This window comes from Muscardinus avellanarius (assembly GCF_963383645.1).
Source record: "Muscardinus avellanarius genome assembly, chromosome: 7".
Classification (NCBI taxonomy): domain Eukaryota; kingdom Metazoa; phylum Chordata; class Mammalia; order Rodentia; family Gliridae; genus Muscardinus; species Muscardinus avellanarius.
Genome location: NC_137793.1, coordinates 26,545,035 through 26,571,762, shown reverse-complemented (window position 1 = coordinate 26,571,762; position 26,728 = coordinate 26,545,035). Strand labels below are relative to the sequence as shown.

Here is a 26,728-nt window from a genome sequence, read left to right as displayed (position 1 = left end):
AGACTTAAAGGTAAAACATAAAAGTACTAGAAGAAAACATATACTCCATGGTACTGGTTTTGTCAATAATTTTTTGGCTTTGAGTTCAAATGCAAAGGCAAGAGAAGAAATTATAGACAAAAGGAATTATACTGAACTAAACAACCTTCTATACAAGCAAGGAAACAAAAGAGTGAAGAGACAACCTATAGAAAGGGAGAAAATATTTGCAAACTACACATCTGCTATGGTTTGGATGGCGAGTATCCCCCAAAGGTCCATCTGTAAAGTGTTGGTTCAGTGGGAGTTGGGAGATGCTGTGGACCTTTCAGTGATGTGGCCTGTATACCTGGTGGGGACCTGAGGTCACTGGAAGCAGGTCCTTGAAGGAGGTTGTAGAACTCTTCTCTTTCTCTGTTCTGGGTCAAGATATGAATATCCATTCCGACCTTGATGTCCCTTCATTTGCAGCCCTCACTATAAGCTAAACAAATGAGCCCAACTGATCTTTGAACCTCAAAGCTGTCAGCTAAATATGCCTTTTACTCAACTCAATATCAAGATAACTAATATCTCAAAAAGTAAACCAAAGATTAGAATTATAAATCCAAGCCCATTACAGGAGCTTAGGGCGAGAGGTTTTGTTATTGTTTTAGTTTTGCTGGTTTGCTTTGTATTATGAGGTGTTTCTTTCACATTATAATTGAGGAATCTGCTTCATATTTCTTTTTCTTCCTTATCTGGCCTTACCTGAAAGGGCAAGTCAGCTAGTTAGCTCAAAGTCCATTTACTTCTTACTTTTGTTTTCCATACTGCACATTTTCAGGATCCAGTTTTCTGAGGATCATGTCGCAGTGTTTTTGCCGAGATTGAGTGTGCATGAGGCCAACTCCAGGACTGTGACCAGTGGCCCCCTGTGAGAGGACAGAGTACTGGCTCCCAGACAGGGAGCCAGGTGGGATGCAGCTCCTGCTCGCAGGCCTCAAGGCCCTCCTTCTCGTGTTTCTGCTCCCCTGGCCAGGCACTGGTGAGTGGGAACAAGAATATCTGTGTTTCCCTCTATACTGAATAGTTACTTCGAGATTATTTTATTCAATGAAACATTACTAGGGCTTGAGCTCTTTTTATTATTTCCAGTATCGAAAGAAGTAGAGGTTTCCTAATTTTAGTTTGTCCTGTTATCCTGTGTCTTTTTCCTTTTCTGTTTGTTTTAATTTTCAACTTTATATTTAATTGGAAAATAATAATTGTATGTATTTATGGGGTACAGTGTAATGCTTTAATGTATTGTCTCAGTCAACATTTTCACTGCTTTAATTCAAAACAACCGATCTCACAACTTAGAGGAAGTTAGATTTATTTTCTCACAGTTATTGGAGGTTTGGGGGTTCAGTCCATGTCAGGATGGGTCTATAGAGCTCAGAACATGGTCGCAGGAAGCAGAGAGAGGGAGAGAGTAAAGCTCTGCTCCCACATCAAGGATGCCAAAAGCAAGGGAACATACAAGTAAGAGGATTCTAAGATAAAAGCACAGCTCTCAAGGACATATCACCAGGAATCCACCTTCTGCAGCCATACTGCACCTGCCTAGGCTACAACCCAGTAAATTCATGACAATGGATTTATCCACTGATGAGGTTACTGCCCTCCTGACTTGATTATCTCAACTCTAAGCATTAATACATGAGCCCTTCAGGAGACCTTCTATATCTAACCTTGATATACATCTATATGTATATAATGATCAAAGTATGGTATTTATCATATTTCTTATGTCAAATATACTTTTATGGTGAAGATGTTCAGAAATTTTGTTCAGTTATGGTGAAATAGACACTATAATATTGTAAATTATATCCACCCTACTGTGCTATAGAACGCCAGGACTTATTCTTTCTAATTTTGTATGTTTACCAATATCTCCCCTTCATTCAATTCCCCTACATCCCCTAGCCTCTGCTAAACACTACTCTGTGTTTCTGTGAGATCATCTTTTTAGATCAACAAATAAAATTTTTGTATGGTATTAATCTTTCTATTCTTGCCTTATTTTATTCAACACAGCACCCTTCCAGTTCATGTATGTGTCCCAAATTACAGTATTTCATTTATTGTATAGTTGATCAGTGTCTGTATCTAACACAGTTTCTTTATGTGTTTATTGATGGAAAGTTAATTTGATTCCATATGTTGGCTTCTATAAGTAGTGCTACAATAAAGAGAGAAGTAAAAATATTTCCTCTACATCCTGGTCTAATTTTCTTTGGTTAGATACTTGGTATTAAATCTCTGTATAACATATTATTTTTGTTAATTTATAGAGAAACCCCGATATTAATTTCCATAATGGCTCACAGTCCTACCAGCAGTCCTTACAGAACTGCCATTTCTACACACTTACATCAGCACTCATATTATTATCATCATCATTATGATTTTGCTATTTTTGCTTTAATAATAACCATTCAATATGGGAAGAGGTGATGTGGTTTTGATTTGCATTGTCCAGGTGATTAATAATATTTAGCACTCTTCATATACTTGTTGGTCATTTGTATGTGTTTTGAGAAGTTGTTGTTCATGGTCTTTGCTCATTTTAATTAAATTACTTACTTTTATAATATTGAGTTGAGTCTCTCATATTTTATGGATATTAACTCCTTGTCAGGAGCACAGTTTGCAAATATTTTCTCCCTTCTGTGGGCTTTTTTTTTAACTTTGTTCATTGTTTTATTCTTGGACAGAAGCTTTGGAGATTGATGTAATCCACCTATTTTGGCTTTTCTTACAATCTTCAGTTACTTTCACCAATACTTAATAAGTTTGATGTTGGAATCTTCCTTGGTTAAATTTATTTCTGGGTATTTTTACAACTGTTATAAATGGGACTGAGTTCTTAGTTTTTTTTCATTGCTGACTCCTGTTTACATAACATCCCCAAATCTCTAAGTCTCTGTGAAAATAAAATAATTTTGCATAGTTGTTTTGAACTGTAAACAATATAAAGGTGTTATCGATTCTGGTCATTTTTCATAACATTTTTGAAAAGTTGAGGATAGATAAGTTTCATGTGCTTCCATAGGGAAGGGAAGCACACTTCAGTCAGAACCTGGAGCCAGAACTCGAGGATTCCAGGTCCATGGTATACCCACCCAGAGCTGCCTAGTCTTTAACATGTTATTTAGATTATTTAGTTCTAAAAAATACCCTCATATTTTGTATGAGAGCATTTATCCTGTCCAAATTAAATATCACTGCAAATATAAAAATTCTCCATTCACAAAGGTTCTGTGCACACAATTCACAGACATTGGGGTGGTCAAAATCAGCTGAAAATGTAACTAAAAAAATTAAACGAGAAAGTGAAATATTAATACATCTTACCATAGGAAATCCATAGTGATTTTAATGACATACATGCTATTGAATAGTAAGATAAATATTATACATTAGCAACAAATAAAAGATAATTTTTGTGGTACTGGGGATTAAACCCAAGTACCATTTTACCTCTGAGGTACCTCAGAGCTACATCCCCAGCCTTGTTTTTATTTTTATTTTATTTTTTTGTGGGTCTGGGGATGGAACCCAGCAGCATTCGACCTACGAGCTACACCTCCTGCCCTATTTTTTTTTTTTAATTCTTTATTTTGAAACAGGGTCTCACTAAGTTACGGAATAATAGTAACTTCACTAATTAGCCGAGGCTGTCCGTGAACCGCGATCATGACTCTCAGCCTCCGGAATGCTGGGATTACAAGCATGCACCACCACTCCTGCTCTTATTTCACTTTTTTATTTTACTATAAATCTCACTATGTTGCAGAGAGCCTCATGAGGGTCTGAGGCTTGCGCAAGCCTGTGATCTTCCTGTCTCAGCTGCAGTGCTCACAGCGGAGGGAGAAGTGGCTGTGGAAGCACAGTAGGGCCTCTGGGAAGTCAAGAGGAATGTGAATGGCTCAGGAATGCCCAAGCTCTCACAGGGACTGCGGAGGGCCACGGGGACAGTCCTGGCATTCGCAGTTCATGTTACTCTTTGTGGTGCATCTCAGTCTTCTGAGGAGAAAACTTTGTTTCAGTCTGTCAGGTCCCTCTTTCCCTGTCTGTCTGTGGCACGAGAATCCACGTGGAGGGTGGTTTAGCTTCAAAAGATACAGGCTCCCAAGTTCTGAGTGGAGCCAATGAAATCCTTGACTGCTGCTATTCCCTTACCCTTTATCCAATTGTATTTTTCTTTACAGGACTTATCGTAGCCTGACAACCTGGAATGTATGTGTCTTAAAAGGAAGGAAAAAGTATTGAAGTCATTTACATGAAAGTATTTTTATGGTTTCACATCCATAATTTGTTGTAAAAACTAGATATATACAATATGTACTATATTGAGTAATGCATAGTTTAAACAAAGAGATTTTTTTGATTACTGGCATCTGAACCCTCAGTTTGTGCTTTACTAATTATGTATTGGGGACAAGTTGCTAAAACACTGAATGACTCAAATCTAAAAGAAAGTAATATTCTAGAATATCTACAGTTTTATGAGACCTATATAAACTTGGATTCAATTCTTAGGCAAATGGGAAAGTGCTGTTCAGTCTGATTGAGATCCTATACCTTTACACATTGGCACCAAATTCTGTTGTACTTTTTATTTCCATTGTGTATCTGAGCATCATTGTGTCAGATGTGATGACAGCTGGCCACAGGTGAGTACATTCATTAGCTGGTGTACTTCTCCAATCACCAGACAGTCACACTATGCCACCACTTTCTCCACAGTGACTGTCCTTTTCCTTATCACTCGCAGGGCAGTTCCACGTGATAGGACCACACTCGTCCATCATTGCCTTAGTAGGAGAAGAGGCTGTGCTGCCCTGCCACCTCAGCCCACCCATGGATGCCCAGAACATGGAGATCAAATGGTACCGCAGCAATCATTCAGGCCTGTTGCACCACCATAGGGCTTCCCAGGAACTCTTGGAGCAGCAGAGTCCAGAGTACCAAGGGAGGACTGAGCTTTTGAAAGAGAACATAACCAAAGGGCAGGTGGCCCTGAGGATCCATCCCATCCACCCTTCCGATGGCGGGAACTACAGCTGTTTCTTTGTGAGTTCCACCTACCACAATGAAGCACGATTCAAGGTGCTGGTCACAGGTGAGCCTCTGGAATTCAAACTCCAGTGAAATTTGTGTTGCTGTTTTGTTCGTCAGCAGTGTCAAAAATCAGACGTTATTGTGTTTGTGCAGAGTTGGGTTAATCTACAAAAATATGATTATATAGTACCAAGAATGTTAGAGAGGTGAAACTTACCTATTCATTCTATTCTTCTTGAGGTTTTAATAGGAATATATTCACATCTCTTTTCTTCATCAACATAATTAAAGGGAGGAGAAAGAACAGATTCTACTATGTCTTCTCCTAGAGATGTCAATCTGGTTTTCAAAACCCCAAAAGAGCTAAGACAGGGGAGAATCTGACCAGCCCACCATCGGCCTGAGTTTCTTGTACCTCTCTCCTGTTTGTGCTGGGCATAATCTTGGCAAGTCATTTGTGGTCTTGACACCCTTAGATTCTTGTTCACTAAGATTTCTGAATGAGTTTGTGCTCTTTAATATCACTATTGTTCAATCATTAGGCTCAGAAAAGCACCTGTGCCCTAAAAGGGTGAGAATAAGGAAGGTTTCCAATTTCAGTGACACACTCACACTGAATTACCCTGCTGTACAGACATCATAAGACCTTTTACTGAGCTCAGAAAATGAGATTCTGTATTGCTATCTTTAGAACGGACTTCAAGAGAAACCAACCCAGACAATTAGAGGAATTCTTATACTACAGAACTTCCAAAGCCCAGGAAAACATTTCCTCAAAGATAGACGGGTCAGATTGGTTCCTTGAGAGAGCTCCAGCCTTGAGAAAGTTCCAGCCCAAGGCTGAGAGCCCCAGCCAAAAGCCAAAGGCTCCAGCCCAAGGCCAAGCCTAGCCACCCCATCCTTGCCCCCATACTCAGTCTCGGTTTCCTGGAAAGGTCCACCCCCTTCCCAGAAACCACGCTAACAGTCCACGTGCCATTTCTGTCAACCAATGAGTTTAAAGGCCATATGACCCTTCAATGGGATGCAACATCCAGTCCAGTCAGCCAATGGCAAAGTACCAACTCAGCCTAAAACTGTATTTAACCCCAAGCACAGCCTCCCATCTCTCTCTCTCTCTCTCTCTCTCTCTCTCTCTCTCTCTCTCTCTCTCTCTCTCTCTCTCTCTCTCTCCTCCTCCTCCTCCTCTCTCTGACTGCTTCTCCTTTTAACTCTGCTGCCTAAATAAATCTCTAGGCTGTATGGTCATCTTCGGTACAGTTTTTTTGCCCTTCACTCAAGACCCTCCTATATTGTTATATAGTGTGCAAATATCTCTTCCTTCCAAACAATGTCAATCTCTAAAAACCAAAGGAAAAGGAAAGGAGTCTTTGTCCATCAAAAAAAAAAATGCAAATAGACCTTGGGTACTCACACACTTACATTTATTTAATAAAAGGTAGACACAGTTTGACTCATCTACAGTTAAAGGAGTCTATTCTGAAGAGACTAGTTGACAAACTCTTCTTTAAAGACTGGAGGAGAGGACACTGGCCTTCCTTAGCAAGTCTTTCTTAGTTATATCCTCTGCATTCTGCAGCAGGTATGACAGAGTACCTGGCCACAAGCACCTACTTTATGCCAAGGAATGCCACTCTGCCCTAGGCCTTTGCTCGGATACTCCCGAGTTGGATGAGTGAGCCCAACTGCTCACCCATTCATTAGGCTCTGCCTTCTGGATGGAGATACTTCTTTCTTTGGTGGTAACTTCCAGGTAAGCCAGGAGCAGGAAGTTTACTTCTTGAGGTATTTTAAATATTTTCCAATGCTTGGGCAAAGCCTTATAAATGGCTGTGAATTTGAGAGCCCACTTCTGGCATTTCTTCTTCTTCAACAAGCAATATATCATTTCTCTGAAACAGCCTGATTTTTTTTTAGTTCTCATGCTTCTGTTCTTTGCTCAATGTAATTATACCTCTAAATGGAAAACAGCTTTTCCCTGCTCTGCCATATGTCTTCTCTATGTTCAGCAGCACACATTTGGGAAATGTCAGCTATTGATAGGGCACTCAAGTACTACTGAATCTGGGATCTTTCCCTAATCTGCCAGGTCAAAGAATTTGGACAAAGTTTTGAGAAAAAGAAAGAAGTTCTGTTGATTTGTTAGCAAATCAGAAAATCAGTGAACAAAGGTTCCAAAAATTAGCTGATTTCCCAAAGTTTAGAAGAAAAAAATGACATTTACAAGGCTTAGAATGCCAAGAACTAAGCTCTAGGTATGTTTATCAGAAAACATAATTCATGTCAAGTGATTTCATAGAGAGAGATCAATTTCTTACACCCACAGGCACCAGCTCTTCATTCCTGCAATTAGCAAACTGATGTTACTAAGAGGCAGTGGGGGGGGATATGTAAATTTAAAATAAGCCACCTATTAGCTGACCCACAAGCTCATAATCAATCCATGAAGTTGGCCACCATTACACAAGAACTATTTTTATGCCTTTATTTCTTCCCAGCTTCAATAACTGTCAACATACTTTTTTGACTATACTGTATAATCTCTTGTATCAAACAGGCAATACACTATTTCTATGACTTCTCCAAAGTAGAGATAGAACTGCAGTTGTGCTTTATACCAAACAAAAATGTAAAATAAAATCCTAATAGAAATAAGGTGGAACTTGTCTCAGTTTTCTAATGTGCACTGTTGGTGTGTATCATAAAACCATAGAAGTGAATTTCCCCATTATGCCCTAAGAAGGTTGACTGGCTTGTTTTCATCATGGTCCTTTTCACAACCTAAAAAACTGAAATATATGTACTTTAAAAGGAAGGCCATTGCTTTCCTATCTAAAGAATCCCTGGTTTCTAGAGTGGAGCATGCACAGATTATTGACTCCATGTCTCCAAGCTTAATGCTCATGGACTACATAGCATAGTTCTGCAAGTGTAGAATTCAATCTTTCAGTAATTCACTCCGATTAGATGCTTTCTTGCTGTATTTGTTTCTGGAGCTGTACATTCAAATGAATGAGTACCTTAATTCTTCCCAGAAGGCCTTGAATTGCAAAATAAGAAGAAAAGATATTTATTATTAGAACACCGAAGTCAGAATTTCTAAAATTGTTATCCCCACTTTCATAAATAAAGGATAATTCATAGATATAAGTTCACTGCCCATTTGACATGACTCTAAAGATTGGAGAAGCTTTTGCTGCCTCTCTTTCACTCTCCCAGGCTTAGGCACGGATCCTCATATTCATGTTGAAACAGCTCCTGTCAAAGGCCTCGAACTGACCTGCACATCCTTGGGATGGTACCCAGAGCCAGAAGTACGATGGGAGGACTCAGAAAAATGGCATTTGGCACCAGACTCTGAAATGAAGACATTAGATGGAAATGGCTTGTTTCATGTGGAAACATCTATCATGGTGGACAGAAGTTCAAACGTGTCCTGTTTCATAAGAAACCCGATCCTCAGTGTGGAAAAGGGAGTTTATGTGTCTATAGCAGGTCAGTTTCCACTACAGTCAACATTGTTGTGATGCTGCTACTGTAGAAGAAAATACTAACAAAAACTTCTGACTGACATACCTAGAATGTGGTTACAGTTCACCAATTTTCAATGCTTCTTATGTAAAGAGCTAGAATAAGTGTGTCTCTTGTACTTTTAAAAATTTCATTCCATGGTAAAGAAAGGTAATCATTTGACTTTGTAAAAATGAATGCTATGTATACAAAGCACTCAAGGGTAATGAAGGGTTTATGGGGAACTATCAATGTATTTTTTCCTAACCTTTCCTAATTCCACTGCCAAAGGAATATCATTTATAACACACTGAGGCTTATTCTAGGACCTGCCACATCAAATTGCAATGCAATCCCAATAATATTTACCAACTTTTGACCTTGGGTAAACATCAACCTTCCTGTTACCAGTTCCTAGGTGCCAATAACAATGAAAGGGTCTGTTTCCAAACTCTCAGCACTTGCCCCAATTTGCTAGATCAAATGATTGAAACAAGTCTTTGGGAAGAAGAAAAAAGTTTTATTGATTTACTAGCAAAGGGCGCAATAGCTGATTTTTTCAAAGATCAGAAGAAAAAGCTTTATCAAGCCATATTGTGTTCTTGAAATCACTACCTGGAACCTCATTGGCACCAGCTCCTCATTTTTAACATGCTAACTATTAAAAGGGGGAGAAGATGGGAGAAAGGAAAAAAATGTCACCTTTCAGTTAAGCCACAGCTCATAATCAATCCATGAAATGAACCTCCATTACAGGTCTACCTCATAATATTTTATGAGGATTAATTGATATAATTTGTGTCAGTGGCAGAGAAATTAAAAGATAACACAAGCTATTCTTTATCCCTACCCAAAGTTATTGTTCAGACATAAAGTTTGCTCAAATGATTCCCTGATTAAGAAAATGATAAATTCCCTTAATTGAAACTTTTTTTATTTGACGTATTGCAGCTAACAGAGCTTTTAATGTCTTTTAAAATTTTTTTAATTTAATTTTTTATTTTTTGCAAGACTGGAGATTGAACCTAGGGGCAGTTTACCTAAAAACTACATCCCCAGCCCTATTTTTATTCTTGATTTTAAGACAGGTTCTCACTAAGTTGCTGAGGCTGGCTTTGAACCTGCAATCCTCCTGTCTCAGTCTCCCAAGTATTATTACAAGTGTGTGCTACCAGGCCCGGTTTATATCTTGCTTTTATAAAATACCTCCAGTATCATCTTTTGCTCTTTCCTTCTTTTCTCCCCACCTCCTCCAATCCCACACCGATCCTCAGGGCATGCTCAACCATGTTCCAGCCCAAGCAGGCTGCAGTTGCCTCTTGTAATTGTTTGCCTGTAATTAAAAGTCTGTGGATCCTTCATACCCTAACTCAGATGTTCTCCTTTCTGGGAAGCCACCCTCAACCCATTTTATGTCAAGTGTCTTTCTAGTCACCTCTGCATTACTTGATTATGTATTTCCCAAGTAGAGTATAAGCCCTTTGAGACATTAGATCTTACTTTTATATCTCTATTACTTAGTAAAAGTAAGACAGAATATACTTTTGTGCAATTGATAAAGGAACATTTGCATGAGCTTGTGTGTGTGTGCGTGCGTGTGTGTGTGTGTGTGTGTGTGGTGATGGGGATTGAACCCAGGGGCATTCTGCCTCGGACCTACATCCCCAGCCCTATTTTTTTATTCTTTATTTTGAAACAGGGTCTCACTGAGTTGCAGAGGTCCTCACTAAGTAGCTGGGGCTGGCCGAAGACCCAGATCCTCTTTTATCAGCCTCCTAAGTACTGAGATTACAAGGGTACACCACTATGCCTGGCTGCATGAGCTTTTTTACCTACAAGTAAAATGTCATTTGTTTTGTGCCTTAATTTGGGAGGTAATATTTACAGAAAACAATTGAAATTGGAAACCAAAGGAGAAAAACAAATGACAGAGGAGTAAAAAACTGAATGAAACTTATTTGATTTAAAAATAAATAAATAAATAGCTGGGCGTGGTGGCACACACTTGTAATCCCCGCGCTTGGGAGGCAGAGACAGGAGGATGGCGCAGGTTCGAAGCCAGCTTCCCTGGCTTCAGAGACCCTGTTTCCAAATAAAAAGTATAAAATAGGTCTGGGACTGTAGCTTGGAGGTAGAAGGGCTTCCAGGAATGCCAGTACCACCAAATAAACAAACAAACAAACAAATATAAATAAAGTCAGAGGAAATAAGATGGGTGAAGTCCACTATTTAGACTTGTGTAGTAAAGGAAGGTACAGAAGAATATTTAGGAAGGAATGGTGAATTGCGGATGGAACAGAAACCAGAATAATATAAGATTTTTGAGAAGCAAAATATAGGAGAAGAAATAGAAAAAAAAGTTCCTCATAGTTATATGTTGAAAAGTCTGATTAACAAATAGTAAATAGTTTTATAATTGATTAATTTACACTCATCTGGATAAAATTTTGGGTGAAGGTAATTATCCATCAATGAGAGTTCTTAGTGATCCTTTTAAAACAACATTAAGTAGAATACTGTGGTATAGATATTATTACTTTTTTTGGTGTTGGGGGTTGAAATATCTATCTCTGCCAGGGCCAGGTCCCTCATGTCTACCTGAATCATAATGAGGTAATTCCTGCTTTCCAGATGCTGTGTTCCCCAGGACCTGTACCTGGATGGTGGTATTGGCTGTGCTTATCTCTTTCCTGGTGTTTGGTTTAGCCAATTGTGTTCTGTGCATGCGTGTTAGAAAGACCAAAGGTAAATGGGGAAAAGGAGAAATATTGACTTCATTGTGGAAGAATAACAAAGTAACGGACACAGAAAAGTGAGAAATGTATGGTAAGGGTCATTAGAATTAAAATTGAGATAAAAACAACCTGAACAGGAACAATAAAAATTTTTAAAAATAAAGTACAAAAATCATATAACTGTTTTTTTTTTAAGTGGTGCTGAGTGTTGAACCCAGGTTTCTACCTCCAAACTATACCTCCAACCACCAGGAGGTATACCACACTTCAGAGTAACTACTTTACTTTCCTAATTTATATACACTGAAATCTAGGGAATATGTGCAGGAACTAATATTAAACATGTGAGATAAAGGTGGAAGGAACATGAAATAGGATCAGATTGAATTGATTGATACGGGCATACTAAACAGACATTCTGCACAGCGCTTCTTTTCTGTATTCTGCTGCCTCGATATTTAGAAGATGTGGGGTATATAGACATTTTATGGCTCCTTCAAGCAGCAGCAAGCATCTAGGAAACTGACTGTTGAACTGCATCTGTAGGGCATCTTTCTGTTTGTGTGTGTGATCTGAAAGGCAGATCAGTCAGACCCTAGATGAGTTTTACTAATCAATCCACTTTTGTCTGTTTCTCTTTTAGGTTCACTCAAGAAAAAATATGGTGAGTTGGTTTAGTTTTAGTTCACAAAATCTCATCCGGTTTTCTTTAAAGATAAACTCCCAAGTGCTTGTACATTTGGAACATATTGTCTCGCAGAAAAAGGTTATGGTGAGCATGTGAGCTTGGAAGTTCTCCAACATTTCACTTCACCTCTGTTAAAAATAGAGTTTAGGAGAAAGCTTAGGTGAAGACACATGAAGTGTGAATTTCAATCTGCATATGTGCACTCTTCTAGCAGTATCACTGAGGAGGAGCAGCGTTTTATCAGTTTCAGAGAACTAGGGTAGAGATGCCAATCATACTTTCTGTCATCTATTAAGGACCTAAGAGAGCATAGGTTCTCTAATGGGAGAGTGCAGCAGGCTCACCCCACAGGGCTTGTGAATCTGTTGAATTCAGGTAGATGAGCTCTGCCCTGAAATTTTGAATCAGTAAGTCTGGGATGTTCCTAAAATTAATATTCTAGTAAAATTAATATTCTAGCAAGGTCTCAGTTGATGTGCTCACACATCAAATAAGTAAATTCCAACTCACAACATGAGTTGTATGTTTATGTTATTTACAAAGTAATCAACTGTGGACAGGTTTTTAGACATTTACTTTTTAAGTTAGTTGCATATTTTCTTTTAAAGTAGTCTCAAGAGCCGGGCATGGTGGTGCATGCTTGTAATCCCTGTGCTTGGGAGGCAGAGACAGGAGGATGCGCAGGTTCGAAGCCAGCCGTGCCCACTGGCTTAGGAGACCCTGTTTCCAAATAAAAATATAAAAATAGGTCTGGGAGTGTAGCCCGGAGATAGAAGGGCTTCCAGGAACCCCAGTACCACCAAAAAAAAAAAAAAGTAGTCTCAAGGAATAGCATGGTAAGTCATTTATTTATTCCCTTCTGTTAATGGATTTGATTAAAATTTAAAAGGGCACACTTGGTAATCCCAGAATTTGGGAGGCTGAAAGAGAAGGATTGTGTTTTGCAGCAAGCTTCAGCTACTTAGTGAGACCCTTGGCAACTCAGTGAGACCTTGTTTCAAAAGTGAATAATAACCAGGTGTGGTGGTGCATGCTTGTAATCCCAGCATTTGGGAGGCTGAGACCAGAGGATTGCGATTTGTGGACAGCCTCAGCTACTTAGTGAGGCCCTCTGCAACTCAGTGAGACTTGGTTTCAAAATAAAGAATAAAAAATAGGGCAGGTGTCCAGCTCGGAGGTCGAATGTCCCTGGGTTCCATTCCCACACCTGCAAAAAAAAAAAAAAAAAAAGTAAATAATAAAATGGGGCTGTTGGTGTAGCTCAGAGATAGAATGCCCCTAGGTTCCATCCCCAGTACCACACACACAAAAAAATTTAAAAGGGCAGGTGATTTATTTATTTATTTATTTATTTATTTATTTATTTGGTACAAGGATTGAACTCGGCATTCTACCTCTGAGCTATACCCCAGCCATATTTTTTTTATTCCTTTATTGAAGTAAGTTCTCACGAAGTTGTCGAAGGCCTCACTAAGTAGCTGAGGCTGTCTGTGAACCAGTGATCCTCCCATCTCAGCCTCCCAAGTACTGGGATTACAAGTGTGCACCACCACACCCAGCTAAGAACAGGTAATTTTGAAAGGAGAGAGATTTCAGAGGAAAAATGTATGTATAATATAAGAAAGTAAATAACAGGTTGGAATTTGGAATTCTGAGCATCCTAGATTGTTCAAGCATCTCTTTGATGAATTCTTATCTCTACTATCCCTTCAAACTTGTAAATATTACTTTGATTCTACAGAATAAAGAAATTGATTAGTAACTGTGCAAAGTACCAAAGGGAAGGCTACAGTAAACCCATAAAAATGCTGAGAAGAGGCCTGGCATTGAATTTACAAACTGAACTGCAAACTGATCCACTATCAAGAGTTCTACTACTGTTATCTATTATCTTTTATTTTTTGGTTTCTCTTGTTTTACTTGTTCATCTGCTGTCCCTGGGATTGATAAAAGGAAGCCTCTGTAAAGTCTACTTGAAGTGCCTTCTCTCCCCTCTGCATTGGTAAAGCCTCTTTGTGCCTGGAGAAGTCCTTCATATCCAGTCTGCTTCTCTTCATTTTGAAATTTTCACCATACGCTGCATAACAATTATCAATACATGCATTGGTGTTTACATTAACCTGAGTGGGCAGGTTTTTCTGACTTTGCACCTCCCCTTACCCAGGGCTCTCTGGCCTGGTCTCTGCATCTCCATGCTTGATCCTCATAAGCAACCTGGATGAACTTTGGTCCATGAGTATCTTGCAGTGAGCTTTGTAGAAAGTAGCAGATATATGATAAAGGAGTGGTTAACATGGTCCATAAGGCACTGAGCCCCAAGATGACGGTGTTGTGGGGAGTTCATAATACTTCGGAGTCTCCTGGAACACACCTGGATGAGATGATCAGTAACTGTTGACTTGAGATTTCTTCTGTTTTGTCCTCATTTCATCTCTTACATTTGGCTAATATATTATCAAATCATGGCTTGATAAATGTGAATCAATATTGCTTCTCTGGAAATTTTTCCAGTCAAACTATAAGAAGTGTGGATTTATCTTTATTACTTGTCTTGTTTATTACTTATCTTTTTTTCTTCATATAGAACTGCTAATTAAACAGAAAGGTGAGTAGTGTTTATTTATATTTTGGAGGCCAATATACTATAAAAATGTTTGATATATTGATGTTGTATTAACAATTTGTATACAATGCATATAAATTATTTCCAACAGTGCATTTATGTCATTTAGTTATCTGCTAAAGTATGTTATTTATTATATTATGAATTATGATTACATAGATATTTTTAGTTTAAGATAATCACAGTCATATTTATTGTGTTTTATCTCATTTTATTTTTTAAATGCTTTCATTTTTAAAGCCCACAAAAAGTATTTTGACACTTTGATGGTTTTATTTATCATGACTTCTACATTAAGCAATCAGCACTAGAATTTTTATTTTCACCTTAATTTTTTTCTAATTAAAATTTTATTTATTCCTTAATATTAAACATCTATTAATATAAAATATTAAATATTTTATATTGAATATTATTTTAATTTTATTATTGTTGTTATTGTTATTTTTCTTATTTTGGTGCTGGAGATTGAACCTGGAGCATTGTACCTTTGAACTACACCCCCAGCCTCATTTTATTTTTTATTTTGAAGCAGGTTCTCACTAAGTTGTGGAGGGCCTCATTAAGTTACAGAAGCTGGCCACAAACCTGCATGCAGTCTTCCAGTCTCAGGCTCTCTTGTATTGATATTACAAGTGTGTGTACCACCATGCCCAGCTAATTTTTGCTCTATCAAATAAAATGCCAACCAGATATATCATAGTCTGTGCTTTGGAGATCTTGTCCAAAATGTCTTTGTATTATTTCAATGTTTTGAAGCAGTTCCCTATTGTTCCCCTATTTTTTTCTTCTAGTAGTTTTGTACTTTCAGTCTTATTTTTATTTTTATTTTATTTTATTTTTTTTGCTGTACTGGGGATGGAACCTAGGGGTAATCTACCTCTGAGCTACAACTCAACACTACTTTTTGTGTGTGTGGTACTGGGGTTTTTGGAAACCCTTTTACCTCCAGGCTACACTCCCAGACCTATTTTAAATTTTTATTTGGAAACAGGGTCTCTTAAACCAGCAAGGCTTAAGAACATGTGCAATCCTCCTGTCTCCACCTCCCAAGTGTGGGAATTACAAGCATGTGCCGCCAGGCCCGGCCTTCAAGCCCTACTTTTCAATTATTTATTTTGAAACAGGGTCTCACTGAGTTGTTGTAAAGGGCCTTGCTAAATAGCTGAGGCTCTCCACAAACCAGGATCCTCCAGGTCTCTGCCTCCCAAATGCTGGGATTACAAGTGTGCACCACCACGCTGGGCTTTCAGTCTTACATTTAAGTCTTTAACCTTTTTTGAGTAGGTTTTTGTAACTGGAAAGAGGTTTGGTTTCATTCTTCTGTATCTTTATATTCGATTTCCCTAACATCACTTGTTGAAATTATTATTGGGAGTCTCTTTATTCCCCCCCCCAATAAGAATTTGTAGCTACAGTATCCTCCTTGGCACTAAGTTCATCTCAGAAGATAACTCATGGTGGCACCGGCTCTCAGTTCTGATGAGCTGAGTGCACGGAACTGCCACGGAGCTAGGGTCTGACATGCAGGCATGCGTGGAGGGCATATTTCTGGGCCCAGCGATGTGCTGGCACTGGTGCCTACAGAATACATGGATGTATTTTGTCTGTTAACAGTGTTCAGGTCATGGATGCTGAGTGGGCCAGCCAGAAGCCAGAATTTGGAAGCAGGAATGTGAGGTTTTGACCTGAGGTTCAGATCACAGAAGTGCCTGGGGCATTGTGGGTGCCTCCAGAGCATCTGCAAAGCCAGGGAATTTCAACAGGTCTCAGCTTTCTATGTGAAATTTGTTATGGGAGACAAGTCAGCATGAGGCTCAGCCTGATTTAAGATCAAGAAGGACAGACTTTAGAACATTAAAGTGCTGATGATTTTAAAACACCTTAAGAGCCGGTATGGTAGCATATGCTTGTAATCCCAGTACTTAGGAGGCTGAGACAGGAAAATCACAGGTTTATAGCCAGCCCTCTACAACTTAGTGAGACTTTGTTTCAAAATAAAGAATAAAAAATAAGGCTGGGACTTAAAGAGAAAGCCTACAGAATGGGAGAAGATCTTTACCAGCTATCCCTCTGATAGAGGGATAATATCCAAAATATACAAACAGCTTAATAGACATTACACTAACAAAACAAATCAAAAATGGGCAAATGAATTGAATAGACACTTCATAAAAAAAGAGATACAAATGGCCAATAGATACATGAAATAATGTTCAACATCATTAGCCATTAGGGAGATGCAAATCAAAAGTATGCTGAGATTGCATCTAACCCCAATCAGAGTGGCAAGCATAAATAAGTCAAATAACAACAAATGCTGGTGAGGATATGGAGAAAGGGGAACGCTTTTACACTGTTGGTGGGAGTGCAAACTAGTTCAGCCGCTATGGAGATCAGTGTGAAGATTCCTTAGAAAACTGGGAATGAATCTACCATATGATCTGGCTATACCACTCCTAGGTATCTTTCCAAAGGGGGTGAAATCAGAGAACTACAGTAACATATGCATACCCATGTTCATAGCAGCACAATTCGCAATAGCCAAAATATGGAACCCACCTAGGTCTCCATCAACAGATGAATTTTGCAAAATGATGGAAAATACACACAATGGAATTCTACTCAGCAGTAAAGAAGAACAAAATCATGTCATTAACAAGAAGATGGAAAGACCTGGAGAACTTTATGTTAAGTGAGATTAGTCAAGCACAGAAAGAGAAAGGACATGTATATTTTTCTCTAATATGCCCAAACTAGGAAGTATTGGGGATACCAGAGGGACCCCCAGATAATGGAGGGGAAACCTCAGCAAAACGAGAATGGAAGGATAGGAGAAGAAGAAGGCTGAGGTTAATTAATGGTGGAGCTACATTCAAATATGTATATAAGTGTGAATGTAGCATGGTCAACCTGGACACTCATTGTTGAAAGGAGGGAAAGGGGAAGAGGGGGAGGAGGGCAACAAGCACTATGTGAATGCCTGCCATTGTCGATATGATCCACATAAAAATAAAATAAAATAAAATAAAATAAAATAAAATAAAAAGTAAGGCTGGAGGTGTAGCTTGGAGGTAGACCCTGGGTTTAATCCCCAGTAGTTAAAAAAAAAAAAAAAAAAAAAAAAAACCTTAAAATGCAATTAAGGAAACTCCCTAGTTATTTTCTGAAACTCCATGAGATCTGGCTTAAGTTTTTAGGGCTGTTCAAAAAGTTTTACTTGAATGTTCAAGAAGTATCATAATCGGTTGAAATTAGGGTAAAGCAGAGCCTTCAGAGCACATGCTGTCCAGGAATGTCTTTCTAAAAATGCCCCTTGTCTTGATAGTTATTCCAGTTGCTTTTATCACCTGCCGGAGTTCCTCTTTAATGATTTTGTGATGAACTGAGAATTTTCAAACCAGTTTAGAATGGGTAGAATATGTAGATGCTTACCACCTATTTTCTCAGCTTTGGGACCTCATCTAACACTTTGAGATATAAAGATATAAAGAGGCTCTTTTTACCATCCTGTTCCACTCCCATAGGAGTACAATCACAAATCAAGATATAGTTTTAGTTTGTATCGTGATTTTTCATTCAGAAAAGATGAGTTCCTCTCTGTGTTAGACATATACTAGCCCAGCAAGTCTCTGGTCTTAGCCTCTGCTATCAAATGGAAATCAAATTCTGGGATAGGTTTTCTGTCACTGAAAATAGGAGGAAACTTTCTAATATTTTTTGTGTATGTGTCTTTTCATATACAGGTGAAACAGAAAAAGAGAACGGTAAGTAACATTTATCTTTGACTTAGCAACTTAACACAAAGACTACTATTTTTTATTATTATAACAAAGTCAGAATTCTTAGGCATTTCTCTTATGACATAAAATAGTGTTTGGGAACAATAAAATAACTTATGACACTTTTGAGAAGGTAAATGTTAAATCATTCCTAGAACAAGGAAAGTTGTTTGGGATAAATAGGAACGTGTGGGGTAAGATTTGTCAGTGTTATATGAGTACTGTGTTGCAGACCTCTTGTATATGCTGCTTGGGGAAGATCGGCAACTCTTGGCATGTAACTACTTATCTATTCCATGCTTTGTGTTGAGAATAGACCCAGTCATGAGGCTGTGGATTTGATGAGGCATTGACCATGGAGCTGAGATCAGTGATAATGAAGGAAGGGATTGATTAAAGGGAGGAAAAGCATTGCTAGTAAGAGAACCCAGAGTGTGCCAAGATCCAGAATGCCCAAGCTCATAGTTCCACCAGGGGAAACAGACCTTCAACACATAATTCTCTTTTAAAGGAAATCTAGGCAAACTAGACCTAGGTGTCAGGAAATACACATCTCTCAACACGCTAAGAATTCTGAACTAAATGTTATCAAAAAACTTTTTAAATGTTAAAAATTATTCAAGAAAATTGGAAAAATCACTAAAGTGTTAAACAGAGAGTTTACTCTGTCATTAGAGTAGTGTCATTTCACAAAGGACATTTTTTCACAAGAATAGGGAAGAGATTACATGGTAGATGTAAAGGTTTCCAGGAAGAAAGTTTAAAAGGAATCTACTTAGAGACCACTAAATGAATAGTCTAAAAGTCAATCCATGCCGGGCATGGTGGTGCGTGCTTGTAATCCCAGAGCGTGGGAGGCTAAAACAGGAGGATCGAACAGATTCGAAGCCAGCCTCAGCTACTTAGTGAGGCTCTCAGCAACTTAGTGAGACCTTGTTTCCAAATATAATATAAAATAGGTCTGGGAGTATAGCCTGGAGGTAGAAAGCCTCTGGGTTCCGCCCCAGAACCACCAAAAAATAAAATAAAATAAAATAAAATAAAATAAAATAAAATAAAAATAAAAGTCAATCCATGGTTAAAAATTTGATCTTAAAATTCATAAATATTTAATGGATCTGACATCAGACTGTCCTGATTTAAATTACGTTGTTATCATTTAATGGCTCTGAGATTTTGCAGTTGTTTCATCTCACTATAGACATTTTTTTGTCTGTATGTCTATGACAGTGGTACCTACGTAACACTGATTACTCTTAGTTAAAATGGCGTACATCTAAATACCTAAAAATATTGCCAATACTATTATTGTTTTTAATAGTAGCAGTATTTTAGATATAAATTCTCAAAATTTATCTGCTCCAAATATTTGGGACCACATAAAACCAAAATGAATCTACAGTGCCTTTCAATTTGATTCAGATCTGGATGTGATGGTGCACACCTGTAATCCCAGTACTTGGGGAGCCAAGACAGAAGGACTCAGGTTCAAGGTCAGCCTTGGAAACTTAGAAAGACCCTCAGGAACTTAGGAAGATCCTGTTGTAAAATAAAAATAAAAAGGGATGGATGGTGTAGCTTGGGGGTAAAACGTCTCTGGGTTCAGTCTCCAATACCAAAAATAAACAAATAAAATTTTATTTAATTCTGTGAAAAAATAAACTAGCTTATTTAAATTATCATGTGAACAACAATGTACCATTAGACTTAATATTCTCCTCTCCCATGTTCATTGCTGTTTGATTGACAGAATTGGTATATAGTCCAAAGTATTCAAAAGTTATTTAATTATAACCAATATCACATGATCAAAAATTGTTGCCTGTATACAAACAGTATTAAGAGGATTATTAAAAATCAGTTTCACTACTGTCAGCTAATTTTTTTTTTTTTTTTTTGCTGTTTGTTTTTCAGCTGAACTCTTGGAGAAATGTGGTAAGTTTTAGTTAAACATTGTATATTTAAATTTGTTATTGTCTTTTAGGAAGACAAATTCACAGATGTGCTCCTGAACATAATAGTTTGCCCACTGTCCAGCTTACTGGAGAACTAAACTTTAAATATGGGTTAAATATGCATTGATTTGCCCAAATATATTAGCCTCAGTGTTTAAAATAATCACAAATTCAGTAGAAAATATAGTCACCTAGCTAGGATCTTTCACTGAAGTTACTATAGCATTACTTTGCTCCTCAGAGTCCACATTACTCCCAAGTATAGCTGACTACAGCACACATACAGATAGCGAAGTGTGGCTGCTATTTCGTCATCCCAATGGACAGAATGCCCACCCCCCTGAGGGGCCGGGAGCTTCCCCCCTGAATAGAGCACCCCCAAGGCTCAACACCTCTCGAGGGGAGACATCACTGGTCCCAAAGAAAAGCCCCTTGTTTGTTCCTGGGTCCTTAGAATATTGTTTTATGAGATTTTTAGCCATTTCTATTATTGAGAAGTATTTGTTCTGATCACTCAAACATCCTTTATTGAATTACTTCTTTTGTTTTGAAGTTTTTTTGAGTTCTTTATATATTCTGGATATTAATTTCTCTTTAATTACTTAGGCCTCCAACACACAGTACCAGGTATTAAGTTTCAGTGGACCAAGCAATGAAATCTACACTTTTTTCTGTCTCTAACTTATTGCTTTGTCTTTGGATGTTATACTCATAAACTTCATTTTTATTTTCCATGCTGATTAAACCATAAAATTCTGTTATGTCTTTTGTATCTCTTATATCCTTTGTCTCTATTTTATCTCTTGATAATTTCATAGAGGGGAAATAAAAAATTCTTTGCTTTAGCTTCTTTTATCAAAAATTAAAAAATCAATATTAAAATCCCTAACAGAAAGGGTAAGTTTACTAATAATCATAACTTATAAAAATAGTGTTCAGATATTCAATTATGCTCCAGAAGTTTTTACTTTATGGAAAATATTAAATAAAATTTTAAAACAGATAAGATTGTGAAGTAGTATTATTGGGTAGTCTTTTTATTGTTATGAGGTGAACTATACTAGATACATAAATATGTGGCAAGATATTTGTAACTTTTATATCTGGCTATTGAAAATATGATTAGATTTTTATCTTTCTTTTAAAAATAACATACCGGGCGTAGTGGCGCATGCTTGTAATCCCCGCGCTTGGGAGGCAAAGACAGGAGGATCGCGCAGGTTCGAAGCCAGCCACGCGCTGGCTTAGGAGACCCTGTTTCCAAATAAAAAATGATGTATGAATACAGTGCACCAATAAAAATAAATAAATAAATTTAAAAAAAATAAAAAAATAAAAACAAAAACCTGTTAGTATAGTAGATTGGATGCAATTAAAAAAATTCAGCGAGAGAAATTTTATGCTCTGAAAAAGATGAGCACCCAAACAGGCAATTCATAGATAAAAAGTATTTATTTGACCAATCACCATATATGACATGCAAAAATAAATAAAATGAAATAAAGAAATAAAAAAAAACAAAAAAATATATAAAAATAGGACTGGGAGTGTAGCCCAGAGGTAGAAGGGCTTCCAGGAACCCCAGTACCACCAAAAAATAAAAATAAAAAATAACATAAATGCATACTAAACAAAAATGAATACCATGAAAAGAAATGGACCAATACAGTTTCAGTTGTTAAGACCTGAAAGAGTTGCTCACAGTGAACTCAAGGAGCAAACTACATGAACTTCATACCAAAGAAAGTTTAAGAAACTTTTAGACGGTGTCTTCTGTGTATGTCCAGTACATCTTGCCCTTTCAGTCCTCGGCTCCAGAGAATTGACCCAAATGTTCAATGATATTTTACACATCATAAAATAGAATCAGTGCTTGGTCTCAGATGTCTTGGAATCTTATAAATTAATATTTTTCTACCTATTTTGTTTGTTTTAGAGAAAATTAGCCAAGAGCTGGGTAAGTCTTGAATAGAAAGGCTGGATAGAAATGCATGCTAAATTCAAAATGTGCCTGAGACCACTGAGATTATGTACCTCCTTCTGTTCATTGTTGCAGAAGAAAGACCATTCATAGGCGAACAGGGTAAGTGAGGTCCACTGGTATGCCACTGACCTTCCCCAGACAGCCATGCCCTACCCAGTCATCCTGTTAACCCTGAGAATCTTCATCTAATTGCAGGTCTGAATAAAATTCGAAAATTTGCTGGTAAGTGCAAAGTGAGTTATGAGTGACTTTGTACTTGTGATTTCCCCGGTCTGGAATTCTGTTGTAAAAGCAAAAGGTTTTGCCCACTTCTTCTATAAGAAACATTTGAACTCTATCATTTGATTCTGAGCATATATTGTTAGAAAAGAAGAAAATCACTCACCAGAAAAGGTGTCATTTCAGAAAAGGCTAATGAATCCACAACTATGTGAAGCAGAGACAGGACGGACTTGCCTCATTCTAAAAGGGAAAGCCTCAGATCAGTCAGAAACAAGATCCTGCTCTGTCCTAATCCCACCAATGGCATCACCACAGATTCGCCAGAGCAAGAGATTGACAAAATGGGGGAGTGATTTATCTCTGCTCTCTTCTTGTGAAATTTCAGTTCTTTCATATCTATTAGATTTTCTTCTTCAACATATACATACACTATTATTTCTCCTTTTAGGAAAAGAAAAAAACATTAAGAACCGTAACTTCTGTTGGTATAATTCCTCCTTGTGGTTGAAATTTTACTTCTCTCTTTTTTATAGTAAAATCTCAACAAACAGTTGCCTTAAAACATTTTTTCAATTTTTTTCTCCCCCATAGCTTTCCATTTCATCCATAAAAGGCCCAAATCCTCAAACTGGACTCTTTCTGGGCACAAGAGGTCCTTGCCCCTCTCTTGACCTATCTTTGTGTTCTTTCCCTGTTGATTCACACTCTTCATATGCGGTGGAGGCCACTTTCCTGCTGTTAAAACACATGGGCATTCTTCTGAGTCTGTGCTGTGAACATGGGGAAATCTCCCTAACATTCCTCTATCCATTTGTTTTACCCACAGTGAGTATAATATACCTCATTTAAATACTGAAGAAATCTACTCAGAGTGAGCATGAAAGATCTCATTTAAATACTAAAGAAATATTCCCAGATGTATTCCTGACCTTATCATCAATTTCTTTGGAACCTCTGATAAAATACTCCAAATCTGTTGCAGAGATCAAACAGTTTGTAGATGTTTTCTCTCCGAATATTCCTGTATTTGGAAATGATATGGTATCATGAGCAATGTTATATAAATGATATTTATATTTCCTGTATGTATTTATGAAAAGAACCTTCAAATGTGATGTTTTTCTCTCACCCTAAATTTTTTTCTTTAAGAACTTTTTTTCATTTTTTAAAATTTTTTATTGGTGCACTGTATTCATACATCATAGTGGGATACAAAAAAAACTTTTGTAGACATACATGCACACATCGCCCAGTCAGGCCCCACCCTATCCCCACCCCATTCCCTCCCCATCCCTCCTTCCCATGCTTGGCTTAGTGGTTGACATCTAGTATTATAGCAATTTATCCAAAATTAAAAATGATAATCTCACATAACAGTTTCATTTGTCTGATACCAAGCTTTTGATAACTTAAAGATAACATTTCAATATTTCTTTTTGCTTTCTTTCTTACCAGAGAATATTTTTTCTTCTTTTTTTTTAGGTGAAACTATCATATATTTATATTTTTTTTCATTTTTTAACACCCTAAATTTGACCTCTGTCTTACTCTCTCAATGGTTTTAGTTTAAGCCCTACAATTAATTCTGCTTCTTTCTTCCACAGAAGACATAATACTGGATGAAGCTACTGCTCACCCTTACCTTGCTGTGTCCCCTGATGGGAAATCTGTGCAGTCCATGTCAGACAAGCGTGATGTACCTAACAATCCTGAGCGATTCGACACTATGCCAGCTTTGTTGGGCCAGAGCACTTTCTCTGCTGGCAACCATTACTGGGAGGTTGAAGTAGCAGGAAACAGCAAGTGGACATTAGGGCTTTGTGTAGACTCTGTTAGCCGGAAAGGACAGTATATCCCTGCTAAACCCGAGAAGGGTTTCTGGACTCTTTGCCTAAAAGATGGCAGGTACAAGGCCCTTGCCAGCCCTAGTTCTATTCTCAATGTTCCAGGACCTCTCTCAAAGGTGGGTATTTTTCTGAAGTATGAGGAGGGATCAATTTCTTTCTACAATGTGGCAGAATATACCATACTTTATACTTTCAAAAGCAAATTCACTCAGCCCCTGAAGCCATACTTCTATCCTGGACCTAATAGTGGGCTTTCCATTGTCAAAGTGCCAGCAACGAACCCTGACAGCCCTCCCTAGGCCACAGCTAAGATACATTCCATAGGTCACCCTTATGGGGCAGAGTGACATGTAGCTATTACCCACCAGGACACTGCAAGTTTAGGGGCATGATGACCTCTCATTAAAAATAGAGTTTCTGTCCTAGACTTTAGGGAAAATAAGACTTTGGGTGATTTCAATGGTTCCTCTCTATAATCTATCTTCTCTTTTATGAATAACCTTTCTTTTATCCCTTTGTGCTGTAGTAATTGCAAAGCTCTCCCACCCTTCCTAGATTTCATGTTCAGATTCTGAAACTACTTTTCTCAATGACTCACTGTTCTACATTTATTAAATGAGTTATTCTAGCTAATAATATATTTCTTTATCAGCAATGAGTTGTACGTTTTTCAAGACTAGAGATCACATGTTCTTCACTGTAATAATCATTATTATTTTCTAGCTAAATACAGTGCTGAATGCCATTGGACTGAGTAAAATTGAATCCTATCATCAAACTGACACATGCTTTCAAGGCATTTTTGTACAGCTCTTATTATTGTAAAAATAGTCTGCCACAGGCCCTTCAACTGATAAGATTATAAACTACATCTGAGATACAATCTAAGACTTTGGCCTTCAGTTGATACTATTAAGCAGATGCCATATTATCTGTCACAAGTGAAACAGAGACTCATAAACTAGCTAAAATTAATATAAAATAGGTTTTAGAGTAATATGAGCTTGCATAAATTGTTGGCAAAAGATAAAGTGGTAGGCTGGGTGTAGCGCACACTTATAATCCCAGCATTTGGGAGGCTGAGACAGTAGGATTGCAGTTCTCGGCTACCCTCAGTTACTTGAGGGCCTTTGCAACTCATTGAGACCCTGTTTCAAAATAAAGAATTAAAAAATAGGGCTGGGGGTATATCGCTCAGAGGTAGGATGCCCCTGGGTTCTATCCATAGTACCGCACACAAAAAAAGAAGATAAAGTGGTAGGATTCATTTGAGGAAAGAATTGGCTATTTCTCATAAAGTTAAATATGTAATTATCTTATAATAAGTCATTCCACTCCTAGATACTTACTCTAGAGAAATACAAGCTATGAACTCAAAATCTTACACAGGAATGTTCTTAGCAGCTTTATTTAAAAAATAACAAAAACACTGGATGTGGTGGGGGAATGCTTATAATCCCAGTACTTGGGAGGCTCAATCAGGAGGATCACAAGTTCAAAGCCAGCCTCAGCTATTTGGTGAGGCCCTCCACAACTTAGACCCTGTTTCAAAATGAAGAATAAAATAGATCTGGGGGTATATATTTGAGGTTGAATGGCCCTGAGTTCAATTCCCAATAAAACACACACACACACACACACACACACACACACACACACACACAGCAGAAAACAAATGGCATACATAAGAAAATATAAACTTCGATACATTCATACAAGGAAATACTATTTAACATTAAAAAAATGAACCACTGATATTTTCAATAATATGGATGATTTTCAGATATATTATTCTTATTAAAAGAAACCAAACACAAAGACATGTAACTATATCTCCATATGCATGAAGTTTTTAGACAGGCAAAATAAATTTTTAGTGAATAAAGTCATATAGTTATTTTTGAAGAATGTTTGGGAAGGGACAGAGATTCAATTTGTTTTATATGACTATGTGGTTGCCATTTTCCAATTTTGTCACTAGTGATTTTTTATTCCTGTTGTTGATGCCCTTGTATAAATACTTGTTCAATGAATAAGAGATACGACCACCAGAATACGAGGGAGTGAATATTAAGTAACATTGAAAGTTATATTCAGAACAAATAGCAGCTTTGACCTTGGTTGATTGGGTAACTCACTCTGAGTAAATATAGCACCGTGCTATGAGGACATGCAAAGCCTTTGAAGAGGCCATCTAAACAGAGAATCCGGTGCCTCTGGACAACACCCATGTGTGTGACTCAGCATCACACTGAACTTCTTAGAAGACTTGAAGCCACAACTACTCAACAAAGCTCTCAAACTCTTGA

At 37.7% G+C, this 26,728-nt stretch overlaps 2 protein-coding genes across 2 annotated transcripts in view; one reads left to right on the top strand and one right to left on the bottom strand.

Annotated features, from left to right (window-relative positions):
* LOC308265016 (olfactory receptor 2G6-like) overlaps positions 1-26,728 on the bottom strand; it is a gene marked incomplete at both ends in the record, with an annotated part of 658,093 nt that overhangs the window by 565,285 nt on the left and 66,080 nt on the right. The gene's annotated exons all lie outside the window — the stretch shown is intronic.
* LOC308265519 (butyrophilin subfamily 1 member A1-like) lies at positions 940-24,718 on the top strand (the record flags this gene model as incomplete). Its single annotated transcript, XM_080699317.1, has 10 exons — positions 940-1,006; positions 4,787-5,134; positions 8,293-8,568; positions 11,215-11,328; positions 11,962-11,982; positions 14,591-14,611; positions 18,376-18,396; positions 20,326-20,346; positions 22,546-22,572; positions 24,177-24,718. The coding sequence occupies 10 exons, from the start codon at positions 940-942 to the stop codon at positions 24,716-24,718; spliced, it is 1,458 nt and encodes a 485-aa protein (XP_080555443.1).